The 26,693-nt window shown below is 41.5% G+C and overlaps 1 protein-coding gene across 1 annotated transcript; it reads left to right on the top strand.

The window, feature by feature from the left end:
* The first annotated feature begins 494 nt into the window (after positions 1-494).
* RPTN (repetin) lies at positions 495-3,861 on the top strand. Its single transcript, XM_064587518.1, is given in 3 exon segments — positions 495-632; positions 1,808-2,189; positions 2,192-3,861. Coding segments are annotated over 3 exon segments (2,190 nt in total).
* Positions 3,862-26,693: the final 22,832 nt, after the last annotated feature.

Here is a 26,693-nt window from a genome sequence, read left to right as displayed (position 1 = left end):
CAAGAGACCTCTAGCCTTCTTTCCCACTTGAGCAATGGTCATTTGAAGACTGAGGCCTATTCAGTGGGGTCTATTTAGTGGTGGAAAATTATGCCTTACTATACTGGCTTCTGGCCCTGCCTCTGTGGGCCTCCTGACCTCCCTTCCTTTTTATTCTAATAAAAGAGTTTCAATCAAGCAAGTTCCACCTGGAGTAGGGGATGGGGCATGTAAACCACCTACCATATGTTCTTCACTTTTTAGGAAATTGTCACTTTTCCTAGTAAGGGACCCATAGTTTGTGCCCATCTCCCACTGTAGTACATGATATTTTGAGCCTGAATGTGGGTCAAAGGGAGTGAGGGGTATGGCTAAGAAGGGGCTCTATCATTTCTTAAACTTCTTTCCCTGACCAAAAAAGGCCACTTGCCCTCTGGAAATGCTATCTCCTGGTCTTCATCCTAAACACAGAAAAAATCTTGTTTCTTCTTTTAGGTTTACCCATTTTTGTTAAAATGGCTCAACTCCTGAACAGCATACTCACTGTGATCAAGGTGTTCCAGAAATATGCTAAAGAGAATGGGAAATGTACCTTGCTCTGCAAGAAGGAGTTGAAGCAGCTGCTCTTGGCTGAGCTTGGAGATATCCTCCGGGTAAGATGCATAGACTCTGGCCCCATTAAGTCAAGTGTGAGTGACTCTGACACTTGCATCCAGGGTTTGATGTTTTTTGTTTGATCTGGTCATGCTCCATCCACCCTGTAGCTAAAGATTTTCAGGCAGCTCCTCAGTACTTCTGTCCCAGCAGACACACGTGCTCACAGGCATGCACACACACACACACACACACCTTCTTATAGCTGAGCTTGACAGAAGGGAGCACAACTTCAAACCAGTAATAATTTCTCAGAAGAAATTCTAGATTCGTATCTTGATTTCTGTCCACACATCTTCTCATTCATCCATTCAAGTCATCCTAGGCACTGGGAATGCAAACATTAATAAAACCAGCTTCTCCTCCCTCTAGGACCTCACAGTGTGGTTGGAAAGAAATAAGTAAAAAATAATTACGATATAGCATGTGATGGGATGGAATAATCATGCCCCCACTGGTCCAGCAAGAGATGCGGTTCTGAGGACCAGTTGATCCGTTGGGCTAGAACCAAGCCCAAGCCATTTCAGATTAATGGTTTCCAACCAAGGAAGGCTCATACAGGAGTGAAGAGGCTGGGGCATAGATACTAGCACACAGTATCCACAGGAGAACAGCTGATTTTGCTCTTTGTTTTATTTTCTCACAGAGACCAAATGACCCAGACACGGTGGGCACCATCCCGAGCCTCTTGGATAAAGACAGAAATGGACATGTTGATTTTCATGAATATCTCTTGTTGGTGTTCCAATTGGCCCAAGCCTACTATCATAAACTGGATAATAAGTCATGTGGAGATAGAATCTCTCAGCAAGAAGGGGAGCAGGAGGGAACACGAGACCATAAGTTTCCAGAAAATACAGGCAGGCAACACAGGCAGAGGCATGAGGGAGAAAGGCAGGACTCCCACTGCACTCAGTCTGAGAGACAAAACCAGGATGTCCACCAGAATCAGTCAGAGAGACAGGATAGGGACTCCCGCTGTGGTCAGTCAGAGAGACAGGATAGGGACTCCCGCTGTGGTCAGTCAGAGAGACAGGATAGGGACTCCCACTGTGGTCAGTCAGAGAGACAGGATAGGGACTCCCGCTGTGGTCAGTCAGAGAGACAGGATAGGGACTCCCGCTGTGGTCAGTCAGAGAGACAGGATAGGGACTCCCGTTATGGTCAATCTAAGAGAGAGGATAGGGACTCCAGCTGCAATCGGTCTGAGAGACAGGATAGGGATTCCCGCTATGGTCAGTCTGAGGGACAGGATAGGGACTTCTGCTACGGTCAGTCAGACAGACAGGATAGGGACTCCCACTATGATCAGTCTGAGAGACAGGATAGGGACTCCAGCTATAGTCAAAGATGGAGACATAAATCTAGCAGTAGCCTGCCTAAAAGACAAGGATATATCTTTGCCTTAAGTCAGTGTGAGAAACAAGTTCACGATTCTCATTATGGCCAGACAAACCAACAGGAATCAGGTTCTTATCATGAACAGTCTCAGAGGCTGGATCAGGAATCAGTCTATGGTCAGAGAGATAGACAAGAATTGGACTTTCAATATGGCCAGACAGACAATGCCAGAGTTCTCACTATGGTCAGACAGACAGACAAGGCCAAAGTTCTCAGTGTGGCCAGACAGACAGACAAGGCCAGAGTTCTTGGTGTGGCCAGACAGACAGACAAGACCAGAGTTCCTACTATGGCCAGACAGACAGACAAGGCCAGAGTTCTCACTATGGTCAGACAGAGAGACAAGGCCTAGGTTCTAAGTTTAGCCAAACAGACAGACAAGGCCAGAGTTTTCATTATGGCCAGACAGACAGACAAGGCCAGAGTTCTCACCATGGTCAGAGAGACAGAAAAGGCCTAGGTTCTCAGTGTAGCCAGACAGACAGACAAGGCCAGAGTTCCCACTATGGTCAGACAGACAGACAAGGCCAGAGTTCTCACTATGGCCAGGCGGACAGACAAGGCCAGAGTTCCTACTATGGCCAGACAGACAGACTAGGCCAGAGTTCTCACTATGGTCAGACAGACAGACAAGGCCAGGGTTATCATTATAATCAGACAGACAGACAGGGCCTGAGCTCTCACTATGGTCAGTCAGAGATTGGGGTAACAGGGCAAAATAGTTACCTCCAAGGAAGTGAGGGAACAAGCAGAGACTCATATGTTGAGCAATCAGGAAGATCAGGGAGACTAAGTCAAAAGACTCAAGGACAGGAAATGACTTGAAATCAGGGGCAAAGATTCCAGTCTAGGGAAGGCCAGCAGAACAGCCACCAGGCATGGGAGCCTGAGGAGGCTAGCCAACACCACCAACACAAACTCATTGCACATATCCAGCAAGAAAGGTCATGTGGTTACAAAAGGGGTGACTGGCAATCATGTGGTGGTGAGCAGGACCACACAGAGGCCCAGGCTAGGCAAAGTCATGGAGAGAGGCAGAGCCACCAGGCAGAGGAAGAGCAGGGCCACCAAAGCTGGGGCAGACATGGTTGTGAGAGTCAGGTAACTCCATGGGAGATGCAAGCCAGGCAAACCCATGAAGAGGAAAAAAGCCATCAGAGACAGGACAGGCAAACCCACGAAAGTGAGCAGACCCATCAGAGACGGGACAGGCAAACCCATGAAGATGAGCAGACCTGTCAAAGAAGGGACAGGCAAACCCACAAAGATGAGCAGACCCATCAGAGACGGGACAGGCAAACTCACGAAGATGAGCAGACCTGTCAGAGACGGGACAGGCAAACCCACGAAGATGAGCAGACCCATCAGAGACGGGACAGGCAAACTCACGAAGATGAGCAGACCCGTCAGAGACGGGACAGGCAAACCCACGAGGAGGAGCAGACCTGTCAGAGACAGGACAGGCAAACCCACAAAGATGAGCAGACCCATCAGCAACGAGACAGGGAAGCCCACGAAGAGAGTCAAAACTGTCAGCAACAATGGGATAGGCAAACCCTTGAGGAGGAAGAAAGGTATCAAGGATCCCAGGATCAACAATCTTATGGGACCCAGCAAGGCTGTGCTAATAGAGAAAAAATCCACATGAATGAGAATAGCCAGAGGCGAGGTTCACAGGGAAGACGCAGTAACCTGACCTTCCACCCCACCCAGAGTGGTGGGAGGCCCCCAAGGAGAGAACAGGGTGGAAGTCACCCTACCAAAGCATCTCCTACTCCCAAACCCCTCCATGACTATGTACAAGAGCAGAAAAGGAATCAGCATTAGGCTGTGCACACACCAGAGCTAAAAGCAACCTGAAGCTAGGGAAGAAATCTACATGTCAAGTTTATCCTTACTTCTGTTTAAGAGATTGAAAATGTATGTCTTTCTTCTCTCTTCTATCTGTTTGCAAGGATGCTTTTGAGAACTAGTATTCACTTTTAGGGCATGTCCATTCTTTGAGCAGCAATTCTAGGGTGTTCTGGTTGGGTTAAATCTGAGTGGTAAGTTGGGTGACATAATCAGATTCCAATTTTGATTACTTTGGGGATTTAAATCATTTCCTGGTTTTCCATCTGTGTAGGTGGGACATGGTTGGATCACTGAATGGTAGAAACTTCTCCCAAAAATTCAGAAACAGGAAAGGTATTCTGAAGATACATATTACAGCCTGAGGACAGGACAGCTGGACTTTGGTAGCTTTGGGCTCCTGTGGACGAAACACTGGGAATTGCAAACCTCATAGCCTACACTAAAATGAAACATGGTGAGAGGCTTCTAGGAGAGTCATCTCTGAAGTCCACAATATCTCCCATGCCCAGGCTCCCACCCTTCACCAGAGGGACTGTCCCCTGAGCTGCTATCACTACAGCTGACTGGACTGGTTCCAGCTTCATATCTATCCAGTTTCTGATCATATAAAACACAGAGAAAGAATATGTCATCTGCTTGCAGCTTCCAGCAAGCCAAAACTGTCCATCCATAGCTCCTGAAAACCCTTCAAAGAAAATCAATGGAATTGTATTAAAATACCCAATAAATGATTGGTGAGCAATGATCTCAATGACTCTTTTCCTTCTTCATGGTGGAGACATGCTATCCTATCTTCACTTGGGTGCAGTTTTCCAAAAATAAGGCCTCATTTCTTGACTTCTAAGATGCCTTTGTTCTTTGAGTTCCTGAGCACTGAAGAAAAAAAGGGAGAAGAAGAAGGAAGAGGAGGAGGAGAGGAATGGAAGAGAAAGGAGAAGGAAGAGGAAGAAGAGGAATTAATATAAAACAAATAACAAAAGGTCAAAAGGAATTTATCTAAATATTTTCAGCTCCTTCCCCCACAGAGGAGTCAAAGTTGACCGTTGCCCTCATTCACTTCCACATTCAAATGGTCATTAAGTCTTGCCAACTTTACATCCTTCATATCTCTTGGATCTCTTCCCACTTCTCCATTTCCACTGCCTTTAATTTCCCTCCTCTTCAGTGACTCCCAGTGACTTTAAGATGAAGTTCACACTCCTTAGCATGACACCTAGGCCCTTCACCATCTGACCCAGATGACCTATCCAGCTTAGTCCCATGAAAAGCCCCTCCAAGGAGCACTAAGTCCTCCAGCCATACCAAGGACTTGACCTTTTCTTAGTTTATCAGGGTCTTTCATTAACTCATATCTTTAAATATACCATTCCATAGCCTGGAGTACCTCCCCACTGCTTCTGCCAGGTAAAAACCTGGGCATCCTCTGTGTCCCAACTAAAACATCACATCTTCTGGACAGCCTTCCTGGACACTCCAAGCACTCCTTCCTTTACATTCCCATTCATTTCTCTTATAACATTTGTCACACACACACTATTGTGATTATCGCCCCTACTAGGGAATAAGACTGTATTGTACTCAACTATGTACTGCTCAGCACTTAGTGCAGCCACCAATGTCCAGGGGCACTCATAATTGTTTGCTGAATAGGTAGGCAGATGGAAGAACTTAGTCTGGCTTCAGGAAAAATTCAGCTAAAAATGTACATAGTAATATTTATGTAGTAACAGACAAAAGAGGCTAAATTTGACCCTTATTCAGTCAAGGGTGAAGGTGAATGAAACAGCAACCTTTTTTGATATTTTAAGCAATACAACATTTAATGCCTAGAATTATAAGAGCTGAATTATTAGAAATCAGTAGGTGATGCCCAGAACTATTGAGGTCAAGACATCCATAGTACTGTAATCCAGCAATCAGAAAGCTGGGATCCAGAAGCTGCTGGCATCGCTCCCAAATCTGCCTGTCAACAACCATGTTCCATAACCCTGTTTACCAAAAGAAATAGCAAAAATCACCGTAGCTTCCAAATATCACGTAAACACATCTAATTGGAAAAACATAATTCATATCCAGAACTCTAGCTACAAGGGAGTCTAGGAAATATAGAAGGAGATAAGAATGGATGTTGAGGGCCATTGGATTCAACATAGGAAGGATATATAGACTCATAACAGCAGCCCCTTCCCTCAAGGAGATTACAATCTAGTAAGAAATATGTGTACAGCAAACAACCATTAAGTGAAGCAAGATGTCATAAGTACAAGAAAATTGCTGTCATTATAGCAGCAATGTCCACAATAGCCAAACTATGGAAAGAGCACAGATGTCCAATGACAGATGAATGGATAAAGAAGATGTGGTATATATATACAATGGAATATTATTCAGCCATCAAAAATGAAATCTTGCCATTTGCAACAATGTGGATAGAACTAGAGAGTATTACGCTGACTGAAATAAGTCGATCAGAGAAAGACAATTACCATATGATTTCACTCATATGTGGAATTTAAGAAACAAATCAGAGAATAGAGGAAAGGAGGAAAAAATAAAACAAGATGAAATCAGAGAGGGAGACAAACATAAGAGACTCTTAATCATAGGAAACAAACAGGTTGCTGGAAGGGAGGGGGGTGGAGGGATGGGATAACTGGGTGATGGACATTAAGGAGGGCATGAGACATAATGAGCACTGGGTGTTACATAAGACTGATGAATCACTGAACTCTACCTCTGAAACTAATAATACATTGTATGTTAATTAAATGAGCTTAAATTTTTTTAAAAAGGGGGGGAAAATGTTCATAGCAGCAATGTCCACAATAGCCAAACTGTGGAAAGAGCCGAGATGCCCTTCAACAGATGAATGGGTAAAGAAGATGTGGTTCATATACACACCGGAATATTACTCAGCCCTCAGAAACGATGAATACCCAACTTTTACATCAACATGGATGGGACTGGAAGAGATTATGCTAAGTGAAATAAGTCAAGCAGAGAAAGTCAATTATCATATGGTTTCACTTATTTGTGGAACATAAGGAATAGCATGGAGGACATTAGGAGAAGGAAGGGAAAAATGAAGGGGGTAGAAATAGGAGGGGAAGATGAACCATGGGAGACTATGGACTGTGAGAAACAAACTGAGGGTCTGAGGGGAGGTGGGTGGGGGGATGGGTTGACCCGGTGATGGGTATTAATTAGGGCACATACTGCATGGAGCACTGGGTGTTATACGAAAACAATGAATCATGGAACACTACATCAAAAACTAATGATGTACTGTATGGTGCAAAACATAACATAATAAAAAAATTTTATAAAAATAATAAGTAAATAAATAAATAAGTAAAAAGGGGATAAAGAAAATTAAAAAAAAGAAAAGAAAAGAAAATTGCTGTCATAACACCGAGAAGGGAGTAAGTAATTGTGTGGAAGGACTGAGATAAGCTTGCATGGAAGAAAGCATCTAAGCTAGGGTCATGATCCTGAGGGAGTGGAGATGAGAAGGGTCATGGCTTGTTGTGGGCCTTAAGCTCGATGGGGATGTTGGCTGCTGTTTAAATGGCATAATTGTCGGGGTGGCGGAGCAAGATGGCGGAGGAGTAGGAGACCTGGATTTCGTCTCCTCTCAGGAATTCAGCTGGATAGGGATCAAACCATTCTGAACACCTACAAACTCAACAGGAGATTGAAGAAAAGAAGAGCAACAACTCTCTCATCAGAAAAGCGACCACTTTCTGGAAGGTCTTTTCTGATTTGTTTAAAGTATATTTTCTGGGGACGTGGTTACTCTGCTAGCATTTTGTTCTCTCATTATTCTCCTCTGCACAAAATGACGAGACGGAAAAAATCACCTCAACAAAAAGAACAAGAGGTAGTACCGACTGCCAGGGACCTACTCAATACGGACATTAGTACCATGTCAGATCTAGAGTTCAGAATCATCACTTTAAAGATACTAGCTGGGCTTGAAAAAAATATGGAAGTTATTAGAGAAACCCTTTCTGGAGAAGTAAAAGAGCTAAAATCCAACCAAGTAGAAATCAAAAAGGCTATTAATGAGGTGCAATCAAAAATGGGGCGCTAACTGCTAGAATAAATGAGGGAGAAGAGAGAATCAGTAATATAGAAGATGAAATGATGGAAAATAAAGAAGCTGAGAAAAAGAGAGATAAACAACTACTGGATCACGAGGGCAGAATTCGAGAGATAAGCGATACCATAAGACGAAACAACATTAGAATAATTGGGATCCCAGAAGAAGAAGAAAGAGAGAGAGGGCCAGAAGGTATAATGGAGCAAATTATAGCAGAGAACTTCCCTAATTTGGGGAAAGAAACAGGCATGAAAATCCAGGAAGCACAGAGAACCCCTCTCAAAATCAATAAAAATAGGTCAACTCCCCGACATCTAATAGTAAAACTTACGAGTCTCATAGACAAAGAGAAAATCCTGAAAGCAGCTCGGGAGAAGAAATATGTAACCTACAAAGGTAGAAACATTAGATTGGCAACAGACCTATCCACAGAGACCTGGCAGGCCAGAAAGGACTGGCAGGATATATTCAGAGCACTAAATGAGAAAAATATGCAGCCAAGAATACTCTATCCAGCTAGGCTGTCATTGAAAATTGAAGGAGAGATAAAAAGCTTCCAGGACAAACAAAAACTAAAGGAATTTGCAAACACAAAACTAGCCCTACAGGAAATCTTGAAAGGGGTCCTCTAAGCAAAGAGAGAGCCTAAAAGCAACATAGACCAGAAAGGAACACAGACAATATACGGTAACAGTCACCTTACAGGCAATACAATGGCACTAAATTCCTATCTTTCAATAGTTACCCTGAATGTAAATGGGCTCAATGCCCCAATCAAAAGACACAGGCTAACAGACTGGATTAAAAAACAAGACCCATCGATATGCTGTCTGCAAGAGACTCATTTTAGAACAAAAGACACCCCCAGATTGAAAGTGAGGGGGTGGAAAACCATTTACCATGCTAATGGACACCAAAAGAAAGCTGGGGTGGCAATCCTTATATCAGACAAATTAGATTTTAAACCAAAGACTGTAATAAGAGATGAGGAAGGACACTATATCATACTTAAAGGATCTATCCAACAAGAAGATTTAACAATTGTAAATATCTATGCCCCTAACATGGGAGCAGCCAGTTATATAAGGCAATTAATAACAAAAGCAAAGAAACACATCGACAACAATACAATAATAGTGGGGGACTTTAACACCCCCCTCACTGAAATGGACAGATCGTCTAAGCAAAAGATCAACAAGGAAATAAAGACTTTAAATGATACACTGGACCAAATGGACTTCACAGACATATTCAGAACATTCCACCCCAAAGCAACGGAATACACATTCTTCTCTAGTGCCCATGGAACATTCTCCAGAATAGATCACATCCTAGGTCATAAATCAGGTCTCAACCGGTACCAAAAGATTGGGATCATTCCCTGCCTATTTTCAGACCACAATGCTTTGAAACTAGAACTCAATCACAAGAGGAAAGTCGGAAAGAACTCAAATACATGGAGGCTAAAGAGCATCCTACTGAAGAATGAATGGGTCAACCAGGAAATTAAAGAAGAATTTAAAAAATACATGGAAACCAATGAAAATGAAAACACAACTATTCAAAATCTTTGGGATGCAGCAAAGGCAGTCCTAAGAGGAAAGTATATAGCAATACAAGCCTTTCTCAAAAAACAAGAAAGGTCTCAAGTACACAACCTAACCCTACACCTAAAGGAGCTGGAGAAAGAGCAGCAAATAAAGCCTAAACCCAGCAGGAGAAGAGAAATCATAAAGATCAGAGCAGAAATCAATGAAATAGAAACTAAAAGAACAGTAGAACAGATCAACAAAACTAGGAGCTGGTTCTTTGAAAGAATTAACAAGATTGATAAACCCCTGGCGAGACTTATCAAAAAGAGAAGAGAAATGACCCAAATCAACAAAATCATGAATGAAAGAGGAGAGATCACAACCAACACCAACGAAATACAAACAATTATAAGAACATATTATGAGCAACTCTATGCCAGCAAATTAGATAACCTGGAAGAGATGGATGCATTCCTAGAGATGTATCAACTACCAAAACTGAACCAGGATGAAATAGAAAACCTGAACAGACCTATAACCACTAAGGAAATTGAAGCAGTCATCAAAAATCTCCCAAAAAACAAAAGCCCAGGGCCAGATGGCTTCCCAGGGGAATTCTACCAAACATTTCAAGAAGAATTAATACCTATTCTTCTGAAACTGTTCCAAAAAATAGAAATGGAAGGAAAACTTCCAAACTCATTTTATGAGGCCAGCATTACCTTGATCCCAAAACCAGACAAAGACCCCATCAAAAAGGAGAATTACAGACCAATATCCCTGATGAACATGGATGCAAAAATTCTCACCAAAATACTAGCCAAGAGGATCCAACAGTACATTAAAAGGATTATTCACCATGACTAAGTGGGATTTATTCCTGCACTGCAAGGTTGGTTCAACATCCGCAAATCAATCAATGTGATACAATACATTAACAAAAGAAAGAACAAGAATCATATGATCCTCTCAATAGATGCAGAAAAAGCTTTTGACAAAGTACAGCATCCTTTCTTGATCAAAACTCTTCAGAGTATAGGGATAGAGGGTACATACCTCAATATCATAAAAGCCATCTATGAAAAACCTACAGCCAATATCATTCTCAATGGGGAAAAACTGAGAGCTTTCCCCCTAAGGTCGGGAATGCGACAGGGATGTCCACTATCACCACTGCTATTCAACATAGTATTGGAAGTCCTAGCCACAGCAATCAGACAACAAAAAGAAATCAAAGGCATCCAAATTGGCAAAGAAGAAGTCAAACTCTCACTCTTTGCAGATGATATGATACTTTATGTGGAAAACCCAAAAAACTCCACCTGAAAACTGCTAGAACTCATACAGGAATTCAGTAAAGTGGCAGGATATAAAATCAATGCACAGAAGTCAGTGGCATTCCTATACACCAACAACAAGACAGAAGAAAGAGAAATTAAGGAGTCGATCCCATTTACAATTGCACCCAAAACCATAAGATACCTAGGAATAAATCTAACCAAAGAGACAAAGGATCTGTACTCAGAAAACTATAAAATACTCATGAAAGAAATTGAGGAAGACACAAAGAAATGGAAAAACGTTCCATGCTCATGGATTGGAAGAACAAATATTGTGAAGATGTCAATGCTACCTAGAGCAATCTACACATTCAATGCAATCCCCATCAAAATACCATCCACTTTTTTCAAAGAAATGGAACAAATAATCCTAAAATTTGTATGGAACCAGAAAAGACCCCGCATAGCCAGAGGAATATTGAAAAAGAAAAGCAAAGCCGGCGGCATCACAATTCCGGACTTCAAGCTCTATTACAAAGCTGTCATCATCAAGACAGCATGGTACTGGCACAAAAACAGACACATAGATCAATGGAACAGAATAGAGAGCCCAGAAATGGACCCTCAACTCTATGGTCAACTAATCTTCGACAAAGCAGGAAAGAATGTCCAGTGGAACAAAGACAGTCTCTTCAACAAAAGGTGTTGGGAAAATTGGATAGCCACATGCAGAAGAATGAAACTGGACCATTTCCTTACACCACACACAAAAATAGACTCCAAATGGTTGAAAGACCTCAATGTGAGACAGGAGTCCATCAAAATCCTAAAGGAGAACACAGGCAGCAACCTCTTCGACCTCAGCCACAGCAACTTCTTCCTAGAAACATCGCCAAAGGCAAGGGAAGCAAGGGCAAAAATGAACTATTGGGACTTCATCAAGATAAAAAGCTTTTGCACAGCAAAGGAAACAGTCAACAAAACCAAAAGACAACCGACAGAATGGGAGAAGATATTTGCAAATGACATATCAGATAAAGGGCTAGTATCCAAAATCTATAAAGAACTCATCAAACTCAACACCCAAAGAACAAAGAATCCAATCAAGAAATGGGCAGAAGACATGAACAGACATTTTTCCAAAGAAGACATCCAAATGGCCAACAGACACATGAAAAAGTGCTCAATATCACTCAGCATCAGGGAAATCCAAATCAAAACCTCAATGAGATACCACCTCACACCAGTCAGAATGGCTAAAATGAACAAGTCAGGAAACGACAGATGTTGGTGGGGATGCGGAGAAAGGGGAACCCTCCTACACTGTTGGTGGGAATGCAAGCAGGTGCAGCCACTCTGGAAAACTGTATGGAGGTTCCTCAAAAAGTTGAAAATAGAGCTACCATATGATCCAGCAATTGCACTACTGGGTATTTACCCCAAAGATACAAAAGTAGGGATCCAAAGGGGTACGTGCACCCCGATGTTTATAGCAGCAATGTCCACAATAGCCAAACTGTGGAAAGAGCCAAGATGTCCATCGACAGATGAATGGATAAAGAAGAAGTGGTATATATATACAATGGAATATTATGCAGCCATCAAAAGGAATGAGATCTTGCCATTTGCAACGACGTGGATGGAACTGGAGGGTATTATGTTGAGTGAAATAAGTCAAACAGAGAAAGACATGTATCATATGATCTCACTGATATGAGGAATTCTTAATCGCAGGAAACAAACTGAGTGTTGTTGGAGTGGGGGGTGGGGTGGGAGGGATGGGGTGACTGGGTGATGGACACTGGGGAGGGTGTGTGCTCTGGTAAGCGCTGTGAATTGTGCAAGACTGTTGAATCTCAGATCTGAACCTCTGAAACAAATAGTGCAATATATGTTAAGAAAAAAAAAAAAAGAAGAAGAAGAAGAAGGTAGCGGGAGGGGAAGAATGAAGCAGGGTAAATCGGAGGGGTAGATGAACCATGAGAGACGATAGACTCTGAAAAACAAACTGAGGGTTCTAGAGGGGAGGGGGGTGGGAGGATGGGTTAGCCTGGTGGTGGGTATTGAGGAGGGCACATTCTGCATGGAGCACTGGGTGTTGTGCACAAACAATGAATCATGGAACACTTCATCTAAAACTAATGATGTAATGTATGGGGATTAACATAAGAATAAAATAAAAAATAAATTAAAAATTATAAATAAATAAATGGCATAATTGTCCAGGAGTAAGATGGGTCTTCCTCACAAATATTCTCTGTAACTGAGGACCTCCCCAGAAAGCTAAACTAGAGGGTGGAAAATAAACCCAAAGCTGAGAGGTTTCAAAATCTATAAGCTGCTAAGGGTTCCTGGGGGCTTTCAGTGGGTCAGCTGGGCAGTGAAAGGTGGGAGGATTTAGGCATTCTAGGCAGGGGGAACAGCATGAGTGCCACATGGTGAAGGAAGTTCCAAGGGAACACTAAAGAGAGAAAGCAGAGAGTAAAAGCTGGAAGGACAAATAGAGCTGGATCACGGAGGACTTCAAAATCCACCTTGAAGAGTTTGGAATTTTTTTTGTTAGTAGTAGGAGCCACAAAAGTTTTCTGAGCAGAGAATGAGAGGAAAAGAGGAAAACCAGCAGGAGATAAAGAGATAATGGGATAAAGAGAAATGGCTACTATAAGGAGGGACATGAATTTGGTCTGGGTAACTCCCCATCACAGGTACAACATAAGCACAGACTGGGGGGTTATCCAAGCTCTAAGGCCAAAAGACCAGAAAGGGGGTCTACCCTAAGATGGTGTGAAAGCATGGAGGAGAGACATCCTACTACACTGCACTGACTGCTCTGCAATGGGTAAAAAAAGCAGCTCTCTGGATCTAAACCAGAAAGCAACCTTCCCAATTTCCTCAACTGGAATGACCAAACATCAGATCGCCCCCACCTTAAGCACTGTCTCTACTCTCAAACTCTGAGAGAACCATGCACACCATGAAGCTAATTCACAAAAGGTCTTCCAAATCTACCCACACCAGAAAGATACCATTCCTTTGTAAAAGATATCTTCCCCTTGGGACCCACTCCTCAGCCACCTTCTCTTTTCTAACTATGGTTATCTTGTCCAGTCCTACAGCTCCAAATATCACCACTATTTCTAAGACTCTCAGTCTTCCTCTCTAGCCCTACCTTTTTCTTAAATCCCAGACTCCTATATCCAATTATCTCTTTGGCATTTCCACTGGGACATCAAATAGCATCTCGGTCTTAGCATTCCCAAACAGGAATCTTGACTTGTTTCTCCCTCAATTTTCTCCAGTTCAGTAAGTTGGTAGGACCATCCACACTGCTCAAGTGAAAGCATAGGAGAGACATTCTTTACTGCAATCATTCCCTCTCCCCAATCAAACTCATCAGCAGTCCCTTTGTTTTTATCTCAAAATACAGTGTAGCCCAGATGCCACCATTCCTGTCATCTTCCATGTCATCAACCCTCCCTCCTAGAACCCAGCAACAGCTTCCTGATGGGACTCCTTACTCCTCTGTGAAATGGAAACCACAAAAGATCACTCCCCTGGGTAAAAAGCTCAGTGGTTTCTCACCACACAAGAATAAAATCCAGCATTCCTTCCTAGGATGGGGCCCTGCCAAACCCTATCATGCACCACTCCCCTCTGTGCTCACTGTTTTCCTATCACACTGGCCTTCCTCTGGTGATTCCAGCAGGACAAGCTGGTACCCACCCCAAAGCCTCTGAACCAGCTATTGCTTTGGTTTGGAAGAGTCCTCTCCCCAGCTTTGTGTGACTGGCTCCTTATTTCACTCAAGTCTCAGCTAAAGAATCACCTCCCAGGAGAAGGTTTCTCGACATTTAGTCTACAAGAGTAGTCCCCAGTCACTCCCAATCACATCCTCCTCTTTCTCTTGTTCTCAACATTTTTCATAACTGTTATCTTGGTTTTATGTTACCTGTTTATTGTCTTTTTCTCACTACTGGAACTTAAGGCCCATAAGGACACAGATTTTGTTTGTCTTATTTACCACTGTACCCTCTGCATCAAAAAGAGTATGCATTCAAGGTGCAAGCCCAATGAGTGTAAGTGTCCACTGAATGTTCACAAAAGGCCTTTGTGATCTGGCTTCAGTCTACATTTCCAGCTTTGTTCCCCACTATACCCCCACCTGCCATCTAGACTCCAGCCTAACCGGACAACTGCCCAGCCTCCACACCTCGGCTTATACCATTTCCCCACTGGCGCCTCTCCTAACCTTCACCTGGCCAAATCCTATCTATTCTATTAATTAGCAGCATCTCTCAGACCTATCACCATTGCAGAATTTATCATATTGCACTGAAACGACTCTACACCCATCTATTTCCCACACCAAGCTGCAAGATCCTTTCAAGTAGAAACTGCATCTTATTCAGTTGTATCATCGGCACCAAGCACAGTGACTGACCAACTGTATGTAAAGAGACTGAGATTTAGGGGCAACTGGGTGGCACAGTCGGTTAAATGTCTGACTCTTGGTTTCAGCTCAGATCCTGATCTCAGAGTCATGAGATTGAGCCCCACAGATGGGGCTTCACGTTCAGCGCAGAGTCTGCTTAAGACTCTTTCCCTCTCCCTCTGCTCTCCGCACCAGCACCACCCTCTCTCTCTCTCTCTCTAAAATAAATAAATATATCTTTTTAAAAGAGAGAAAGACTGAGATTTAGAATAAAAAGACCTGTATTGAGACCTAGCTCAACCATTTACTGATTTTATAATCTTAGAAAACTTCGAAAAGCTTCTTTATCTCTTTAAATCTCAATTCTCTCATCTATAAAATAGGATTAAAAATTCCAATTGTTGCTTAAATATAAATTGAGATGACATACATAAAGTAGTTAATAATCTGATATCTTCTTGCTTATTTATTTTAATGTTTATCATCTTTTCCCCTTTGGCATTATTTTTAATAGAAACTTAATAAACGTTTACCATGTTATTAAAAAGCCCAGTTTGGGGTGGAAATCCTTATATCAGACAAATTAGATTTTAAACAAAAGACTGTAATAAGAGATGAGGAAGGACACTATATCCTACTTACAGGGTCTATCCAACAAGAAGATCTAACAATTGTAAATATCTATGCCCCTAACATGGGAGCAGCCAATTATATAAGCCAATTAATAATGAAAGCAAAGAAACACATCAACAACAATACAATAATAGTGGGGGACTTTAACACTCCCCTCACTGAAATGGACAGATCATCTAAGCAAAAGATCAACAAGGAAATAAAGACTTTAAATGATATACTGGACCAAATGGACTTCACAGACATATTCAGAACATTCCATCCCAAAGCAAAGGAATACACATTCTTCTCTAGTGCCCATGGAACATTCTCCAGAATAGATCACATTCTAGGTCACAAATCAGGTCTCAACTGGTACCAAAAGACTGGGATCATTTCCTGCATATTTTCAGACCACAGTGCTTTGAAACTAGAACTCAATCACAAGAGGAAAGTTGGAAAGAACTCAAATACATGGAGGCTAAAGAGCATCCTACTAAAGAATGAATGGGTCAACCAGGAAATTAAAGAAGATTTTTTAAAAATTCATGGAAACCAATGAAAATGAAAACACAACTGTTCAAAATCTTTGGGATGCAGCAAAGGCAGTCCTAAGAGGAAAGTATATAGCAATACAAGCTTTTCTCAAAAAACAAGAAAGTTCTCAAATACACAACCTAACCCTACACCTAAAGGAGCTGGAGAAAGAACAGCAAATAAAGCCTAAACCCAGCAGGAGAAGAAAAATAATAAAGATCAGAGCAGAAATCAATGAAATAGAAACTAAAAGAACAGTAGAACAGATCAATGAAACTAGGAGCTGGTTCTTTGAAAGAATTAACAAGATTGATAAACCCCTGGCCAGACTTTCTCTTTTCTTTTTGATAAGAGAAATGACCCAAATAAATAAAATCATGAATGAAAGAGGAGAGATCACAACCAACACCAAAGAAATACAAACAATTATAAGAACATATTATGAGCAACTATATGGCAACAAATTAGATAATCTAGAAGAAATGGATGCATCCCTAGAGATGTATCAACTACCAAAACTGAACCAGGAAGAAATAGAAAACCTGAACAGACCTATAACCACTAAGGAAATTGAAGCAGTCATCAAAAATCTCCCAACAAACAAGAGCCCAGGGCCAGATGGCTTCCCAGGGGAATTCTACCAAACATTTCAAGAAGAATTAATACCTATTCTTCCGAAACTATTGCAAAAAATAGAAATGGAAGGAAAACTTCCAAACTCGTTTTATGAGGCCAGCATTACCTTGATCCCCAAACCAGACAAAGACCCCATCAAAAAGGAGAATTACAGACCAATATCCCTGATGAACATGGATGCAAAAATTCTCACCAAAATACTAGCCAAGAGGATCCAACAGTACATTAAAAGGATTATTCACCACGATCAAGTGGGATTTATCCCAGGGCTGCAAGGTTGGTTCAACATCTGCAAATCAATCAATCCGATACATTAATAAAAGAAAGAACAAGAACCATATGGTCCTTTCAATAGATGCAGAAAAAACATTTGACAAAGTACAGCATCCTTTCTTGATCAAAACTCTTCAGAGTAGAGGGATAGAGGGTACATACCTCAATATCATAAAAGCCATCTATGAAAAACCCACAGCCAATATCCTTCTCAGTGGGGAAAAACAGAGCTTTCCCCCTAAGGTCAGGAATGCGGCAGGGATGTCCACTAACACCACTGCTATTCAACATAGTATTAGAAGTCCTAGCCACAGCAATTAGACAACAAAAAGAAATAAAAGGCATCCAAATCAGCAAAGAAGAAGTCAAACTCTCACTCTTTGCAGATGATATGATAATTTATGTGGAAAACCCCAAAGACTCCACCCGAAAACTGCTAGAACTCATACAGGAATTCAGTAAAGTGGCAGGATATAAAATCAATGCACAGAAATTGGCGCGAGCCAAGCTACTCATGCTGTTTGACAAGGTTCAAGTATGGGGGACAATCCTGAAAACAGGAGACTCCACAGCTGGCTCCTGCTATTCTCTTTCATTTTGTTTATGGCAATCTTTATAATTGTGGGAATATTTCTGGGGTTTCATGATAAAGTGACTACTCATCTTAGTTACGCCTATCTAAGCAATCATAATGAAACTAATTCCACGAAGAATTAGTTTCTATAGAACAAAATAACAAGACGGTCACGCTCTGTCTAGCACCTTTCTCTTTGCGTACTGTTTTTTAGTTTTAGCGAAAGCCAATAATCAGAAATCAATAAAGGTCATGTTAATTATTACAAAGGAAAAATGAAAGAAGGCTATGGCTGTAATCCAGAAAATGATCTAAGATTTGGAAAAACAAAAATATCCTAACATATAAATAAAGTTCCTCTGAGGCTGTTAGGAGGAGATGCTTGCAACCTGATCCTGTGTCTGTGTCTCCTCATTTGCCGACGCCGTCCTTTCCTACGAGAGACCCACCCCGGCTGGAGCTGGACTCTGGCAAGAAATCAGTAGCATTCCTCTACACCAACAACAAGACAGAAGAAAAAGAAATTAAGGAGTTGATCCCATTTACAATTGCACCCAAAACCATAAGATACCTAGGCATAAATCTAACCAAAGAGGCAAAGAATCTGTACTCAGAAAACTATAAAATACTCATGAAAGAAATTGAGGAAGACACAACGAAATGGAAAAATGTTCCATGCTCATGGATTGGAAGAACAAATATTGTGAAGATCTCAATGCTACCTAGAGCAATCTACACACTCAATGCAATCCCTATCAAAATACCATCCACTTTTTTCAAAGAAATGGAACAAATAATCCTAAAATTTGTATGGAACCAGAAAAGACCCCGCATAGCCAGAGGAATGTTGAAAAAGAAAAGCAAAGCTGGCGGCGTCACAATTCCGGACTTCAAGCTCTATTACAAAGCTGTCATCATCAAGACAGTATGGTACTGGCACAAAAACAGACACATAGATCAATGGAACAGAATAGAGAGCCCAGAAATGGACCCTCAACTTTATGGCCAACTAATCTTCGACAAAGCAGGAAAGAATGTCCAGTGGAACAAAGACAGTCTCTTCAACAAATGGTGTTGGGAAAATTGGGCAGCCACATGCAGAAGAATGAAACTGGACCATTTCCTTACACCACACACAAAAATAGACTCCAAATGGTTGAAAGACCTCAATGTGAGACAGGAGTCCATCAAAATCCTAAAGGAGAACACAGGCAGCAACCTCTTCGACCTCAGCCACAGCAACTTCTTCCTAGAAACATCGCCAAAGGCAAGGGAAGCAAGGGCAAAAATGAACTATTGGGACTTCATCAAGATAGAAAGCTTTTGCACAGCCAAAGAAACAGTCAACAAAACCAAAAGACAAGCGACAGAATGGGAGAAGATATTTGCAAATGACATATCAGATAAAGGGCTAGTATCCAAGATCTATAAAGAACTTATGAAACCCAACACCCAAAGAACAAATGATCCAACCAAGAAATGGGCAGAAGGCATGAACAGACATTTTTCCAAAGAAGACATCCAAATGGCCAACAGACACATGAAAAAGTGCTCAACATCGCTCGGCATCAGGGAAATCCAAATCAAAACCTCAATGAGATATCACCTCACACCAGTCAGAATGGCTAAAATGAACAAGTCAGGAAATGACAGATGTTGGTGGGGATGCGGAGAAGGGGGAAGCCTCCTACACTGTTGGTGGGAATGCAAGCAGGTGCAGCCACTCTGGAAAACAGTATGGAGGTTCCTCAAAAAGTTGAAAATGGAGCTACCATATGATCCAGCAATTGCACTACTAGGTATTTACCCCAAAGATACAAATATAGGGATCTGAGGGGTACATACACCCCGATGTTTATAGCAGCAATGTCCACAATAGCCAAACTGTGGAAAGAGCCAAGATGTCCATCAACAGATGAATGGATAAAGAAGAAGTGGTATATATATACAATGGAATATTATGCAGCCATCAAAAGGAATGAGATCTTGCCATTTGCAACGACGTGGATAGAACTGGAGGGTATTATGCTGAGCGAAATAAGTCAATCAGAGAAAGACATGTATCATATGACCTCACTGATATGAGGAATTCTTAATCTCAGGAAACAAACTTAGGGTTGCTGGAGTGGGGGGGTTGGGAGGGATGGGGTGCCTGGGTGATAGACATTGGAGAGCCTATGTGCTATGGTGAGTGCTATGAAGTGTGTAAGACTTTTGAATCACAGACCTGTACCTCTGAAACAAATAATACATTATATGTTTTAAAAAAAAAGACGACGAAGAAGAAGATAGCAGGAGAGGAAGAATGAAGAGGGAGTAATTGGAGGGGGAGATGAACCATGAGAGACTATGGACTCTGAAAAACAAACTGAGGGTTCTAGAGGGGAGGGGAGTCGGGGGATGGGTTAGCCTGGTGATGGGTATTAAGGTGGGCACGTTCTGCATGGAGCACTGGGTGTTATATGCAAACAATGAATCATGGAACACTACATCAAAAACTAATGATGTAATGTATGGTGATTAACATAACATAATAATAAAAAAAGCCCCGCTTCTGTGCCAGTTCCTCCAAGAAGCCTTCCTTGATCCCCCCTTCTTCCTAGACAATAGTAACCACTTCTTTGTCTTCAAGCAGTGTCTTTGGAAAGCTTCTGTGATCATCATCACAGTCTACATTATTGTAGGTACTGGTGAACATTCTTGTTCCATGACTGTATTAGAAGTTCCTTCAGAAAAAGGTCCACACTTTGTTCTTTACATCATTGTCAGCACCCAGAATACTCAGAATAAGGATTTGGTGAGTGGTTGTTGAATCAAATTCAACTAAATTGACTCTCCATTACATCATGGCTCTTTCCCTCCATGCCTGGCACCACCACTCTGTCCCCTTTGTTCTATTCTGCCATTAGTGTGCTTTCACCCCTCCCACCTTCCCTCACAACCCAGGACCCAGCCTATCTCTCTCTCAGATTTCCTGTGCCTCCCTGCTCAAGCCCCATTTATTATTTTCTTATATTTTTTTTATTGAAGTATAGTTGACATACAATGTTATATTAGTTTCAGGTGTACAACATAGTGATTTGACAATTTTATGCATTACACAGTGCTCACCACGATTAAGTGTAGTCACCATCTGTCACCATACATTATTACAATAGTCCTGACAATATTGCCTAGGCTAAACTTTTTATCCCTGTAACTTATTTATTGTATAACTGGAAGTTTGTACTTCTTTGTCCCCTTCACCCATTTTGCCCAACCCCCACCCACCTCCCCCTGACACAACACCGTTGAAATAAAACTCCTGAGGGGTGCACAATCTCCCCTCAGCACCAACACTTTCCATGATTTGCAGGATCCCAGACTATGGCCATTCTATTTTCTTACTCCTCGCTCCACTTTGCCTCTTCTTCTCCGTTGCAATCCAAACCCAACAATTCCTATCCCCCAACTCCTCAAAAGGCCAGTTCCGAATTCACCTCCTCTAATCCTCCCTCCCTCAGTGCTCTGTTGACTTTCATATACTCAGGCTCCCCTGTGTGCACTCTGCTTTTTTTTAAAAAAAAAAGATTTTATTTATTTATTTGACAGAGAGACAGCGAGAGAGGGAACACAAGCAGGGGGAGTGGGAGAGGGAGAAGCAGGCTTCCCGCTGAGCAGGGAGCCCGATGCGGGGCTCAATCCCAGGGCCCTGGGATCATGACCTGAACTGAAGGCAGATGCTTAACAACTGAACCACCAGGCTCCCCAAGGGAAAATGCACTCTGCTTTCTGACAGAAGCATATACAAATGTTCTTCTGTTGCTTCGCTATGTCATCTTTCCTTCCACTGAAGCTATGAGGCCATTAAGAAGCTGATGAGTTGCCTGCTCCTTCGAAAACCCAGCACAATGGATTTGCAGCCACTGGTGTTGGTTAACTTACTGGGAGACCTACTCAAGCAGCTGGAACCTAATTGGAATTGAACATTTATTGAGTACCCACCGTCAAAATACATTTTGCATACAAGCAACTTGCATTCTTGAGAGCAAAGGTCACTAAGAACACCTATTAAATAGATAGCAACAGTCTAAGAAAGAGAGCACAACGAACTGGGAGTCAGAAAACTTGAGTTCTAGTCCTGCCACTGCCGCTAATGCCACATATGACTGGGTACTTTTTGTCCTCGTACTGTACTCCAGTGTTCTCATCCTTAAAATGAGGAGTTGGCACAATACAATTTACAATGTAGATTTCCTTAAAGTTGTATTGCTCTGGTTTTATAGCTAAATGTCTAGGTGAATCAGCCAGGCTGATTAAGGACAGTAAATATTTCAGAGGCTTAAAAACACCTTGACAGCAAACTGGAAAAAATATCATATGGGGTTCTAGTGCCACCTACTGATCACTGGATTCCCTGTGTCCTGAGATGTCTAGAAAAAATGAGACTGTTGAGAAGGAATAAGTCATAGTATGGCACTGTCTCCCCAGTAAACTGGTAAGACTTTTGTCAGATGGACTCCTCATCAGTTTCTACTACACCAGCAACTGTGCCTACCTATGCAGAGTATATGCATTGTATAAATCGCTATGGAGTGAGGAAGAGGAGTCTGAGAGTCCAAAAGAAGTGAATTCCAATCTTGTCCCAACCACTTAAGTTCCTGTGTGACTTGAGCCTCAGTTTCCTCATTTTAAAATTCCAGTAATAGGATCTTCTTCATAGGGTGACTAAAAGGACCTGTGGAGTGCCTGGCATAATGCCTGGCATGTTCTAGGCACTAGAGAACTGTGGAAACACAACTCATGCTCTAAAAGAGCTTGCAATTAGTCAGGGGTAGAGGCAGGTGCTAAGCTAAGTATATAAATAATAATGATTCGATGCACATCTTTGATCACCTCATACACACCAAGGGCTATAACAGAAAGAAAGCACCATGGAGACTCAAAGGAGGGGTAGATCACATGTGGGTTGGGCAAGATAAATGTCTTCATGGTAGAGGCAGCATCTGCCCTGGACTTTAATGACTGGTTAGGATTTAAATAGGCAGATGGATTTATTCAATCGATATTGTACTCGTCCTTAAAATCTCACTTCAAATTTCACCTCCATAAAGCCACCCCTTACACTTACTTTAGTCATACCCTTTCCACATCATCTTATCTGCACCTACTCTTCTCATTCCTCTATTGTAGCATCCTAATTTACTTGCTTAATTTAAAGTTCACAATTTGCAAGTCTGTCTTTCGTGCTGTCTTCCACACACTTCCCTAAAGTCAAGGAAATCATTGCTAGTATTCATTTATAAGACCCCACAGTGCAATGCCTACAGCATTTACATGTGGAACATTGGGGCTGCAGTTCAAAAGTCTCAGATTCATTCATTCATACATCCAACAAACACTGATGACTATAATTTGTTAGGCACTGTGCTGGCACTGAAGGGTTACAGAGATAGGGTGTCCACTACCAAAAATTCACAATCTATGGGGCAGGAAGATGATCACAATTCCATGTGATGGGTCCAAAAGAACAAAGTGTTGCAAATACAAGTGAAAAATAGCCACTAACTTTCACAGAGCACTTAGCGTACACTGGGTACAATGCTGAGCACTCACATGCCTATTCCATGCAATCCTCTCATGAGTCCTCATAAGTTAGGTGCTTTTTATCATCCCCATTTTACAAATGAGAAAACCAAGGCATGAAGAGATTGAATAACTTCCCCCAAAGTAACAAAAACAGAATTCAGATCCAGTCCTGACTTCTAGAGTCCATGTTTTTGAATCACTTTATTGCCTCCCAAGCCAATGAAAAGAGCCTACTTAATGAGTACTATAATTCATGGAGCAGAATCCAGCATATAACTGCCAAGTCTACCAGTCTTTGCTAAAACAGCTACACACAAGACATGATGCTAGTATGGTGGGGGGCACGATCATGAACCAAACTGTTCCTCCCCTCAGGGAGCTCACAGTCTACTGAAGGAAGTAATACATATAAGCCAATACATTTAATCCAAAGAATACTATGACAGGCTTATAATCAAGCATAAGGTCCAGAGGAAGAAAAAATTACATCTGACTGGGGAATGCTAGTTAGATTCTTGCTGAAAGAAGCATTTGGCCTGGGTATTAGGGATGAGTAGGCTTTAGAGAAATGTAGGTGAGCAGGTAGAATGAGGGTCACCAGGCTTAACAGCATTAGGCATGAGAGCTCTGACTATGGCTTTTAATTGATTGTCATCAAACAGGAAAGTAATGAACTGTGATTGTTTTAAGAAAAAATAAAATAGGGGCGCCTGGGTGGCTTAGTCAGTTAAGTGGCTGTCTTCGGCTCAGGTCATGATCCCATGGTCCTGGGATCGAGCCCCGCATCAGGCTCCCTGCTCGGTGGGGAGCCTGCTTCTCCCTCCCTCTCTCTGCCTGCCTCTCTGCCTACTTGTGCTCTCTCTCTATCTCTCTGTCAAATAAATAAATAAAATCTTTAAAAAAAAAAGAAAAAAAAAACAGCCTAAAGCATCACACCAAAAGTAAGACAACAAAAGTAAAAATTGATAAATTGGACTACATCAGAATTAAAAATTTCTGTGCATCAAAGGACACAATCAATAGAGTGAGAAAGTAACCCACAGAATGGGAAAAAAATATTTGCAAAATGTACATCTGACAAGGGATTCGTATCCAAAATGTACCAAAAAAACTCCAAAAACTCAACAGCACAAAAGCCCCAAACAATCCAATTAAAAAGTGTGTAAAAGATTTAAAAAGACATTTCTCCAAAGAAGATACACAAACAGCTAACAAGCCACATGAACAGATGCTTAACATCACTAATAATTAGGGAAATGCATATCAAAAGCACAATGAGGTAACACCTCACACACAGTAGGATGGCTACTGTTAAAAAAATTTAAAAATTTTTTAAAAACAGGAAACAACAAGTTTTTTTTTTAATTCTTATGTTAATCCCCATACATTACATCATTAGTTTTAGATGAAGTGTTCCATGATTCATTGTTTGCGCACAACACCCAGTGCTCCATGCAGAATGTGCCCTCCTCAATACCCACCACCAGGCTAACCCATCCTCCCACCCACCTCCCCTCTAGAACCCTGTTTGTTTTTCAGAGTCCATCGTCTCTCATGGTTTGTCTACCCCTCCGATTTCCCCCGCTTCATTCTTCCCCTCCCGCTACCTTCTTCTTCTTCTTTTTTTTTTTTCTTAACATATATTGCATTGTTTGAGGAAACAACAAGTTTTGACAAGGATGTAGAAAAACTGGAACGCTGTGTGCTGCTAGTGTGTATGTAAAATTGTGCAGCCATTACGGAAAACAGTATGGCGGCTCCTCAAAAAATTAAAAATAGAATTATCATATGATCCAGCAATTACACTTCTGGTTTTATATCCAAAAGAACTGAAAACAGGATCTTGAAGAGATAGTTGTACATTCATGATATAGCAACACTATTCACAATAGCCAAAAGATGAAAATAACCCAATAGTCCATTGATGGATGAATGCATAGACAAAATGTAATATACACATAAATGGAATATTATCAAGACTTAGAAAGGAAGGAAATTCTGACAGATACAACAACATGGCTGAACTTCAGGGACATTAAGCTAAATGAAATATTATATGATTACATTCATATGAGTCATCCAGAGTAATCAAATTCATAGATACACAAAGTAGAATTATGATTTCCAGGGGTTAGGGATAGAGGGTAATTTTTATGAGTACAGAGTTTCATTTTTTCAAGATGAAAAGAGTACTGGAGATTGGTTGCACCACAATGTGAATGTACTTAATGCTACCAAACTATATACACTTAAAAATAATTAAGATGGTAATTTTTATGTTGTATATATTTTACCACAATTAAATTTTTTTAATTGTTTTAATTTAAAAAAGGCAAAGCAATCTTAGTTTAAATTAACAGAAGTAATGTCCAGATAGGAAGGAAATAGAACTCTCTGCCCTGCACTGCTCAGTCCAGACATAATGAGTGGCAGGGCAACATGGAATTCTTCCAGAGGAGTATGATGAGGACTTCTCTCCTAGGAAGACTTAAAGGATGTTAAGATGGTCCCATAGAATAAGGAGCAATTCCACATTGCTTGAGAGTAAGACTAGAGACAATAGGTACAAGTCAAAAGGAAGGCAATTTTACCCAATTTAAATTGGAAATTTAATTTGGAATTGGAAATATCCTTATATTTATAGCAGAGTCCACTGCTTTAGGAGGTAGTGATCTTCTCATCACCAGCCTGCCTAAGAGTCTGTGTGACCATCAGTCAGGGTCACTGCAGAAGCACTTCTGCTGTAGATGTATCTTGAGTTGGATGATTTCTAAGTTGAACTAGATGATCCAACTCTAAGATTCTTTGATGTAAAGGGGTCACCTTACATACCCACATAAGCCAGAAATCTCTGCCTTGACATCCTTGCCAAATCGTTTCCCACACTCTGTCAAAACCTGGTTTAAAAAACAGTAAAGCTCTGAGATATTTTCACTCATGTGTCTTACTCCCACCTATGATGTAGCTGGATGAGGTAGAGGTGAGTCAGATGAGAAATGAAAAAGCCACAACTCACAATTAGTCCTTCCATGTGTCTGAGCAGAGCATCCAGGGGCTGTGAACCACACCACAGTGGCTCTCTTGGGTATGACCAGTGGTCCATGCAGTCACTGCTTGTACACTCCCTATGAAAAAGGTGGAGGGAGAGAACAACTTTCACACACATTAGGATGACAGTTCACAAGCAGCTCATTGTGCTTTCACTTCTGCAAATTTGTCCAGGTTCTTCTGGAAAAAATCAGCACTCCCAACCCTATCA

This window comes from Mirounga angustirostris, unplaced genomic scaffold, assembly GCF_029215605.1.
Source record: "Mirounga angustirostris isolate CCGP_5_RB_7025 unplaced genomic scaffold, mMirAng1.0.hap1 SCAF_4, whole genome shotgun sequence".
NCBI lineage: Eukaryota > Metazoa > Chordata > Mammalia > Carnivora > Phocidae > Mirounga > Mirounga angustirostris.
The sequence above is the reverse complement of the archived record's forward strand: the minus strand, read 5'-3'. Positions and strand labels throughout refer to the sequence as shown.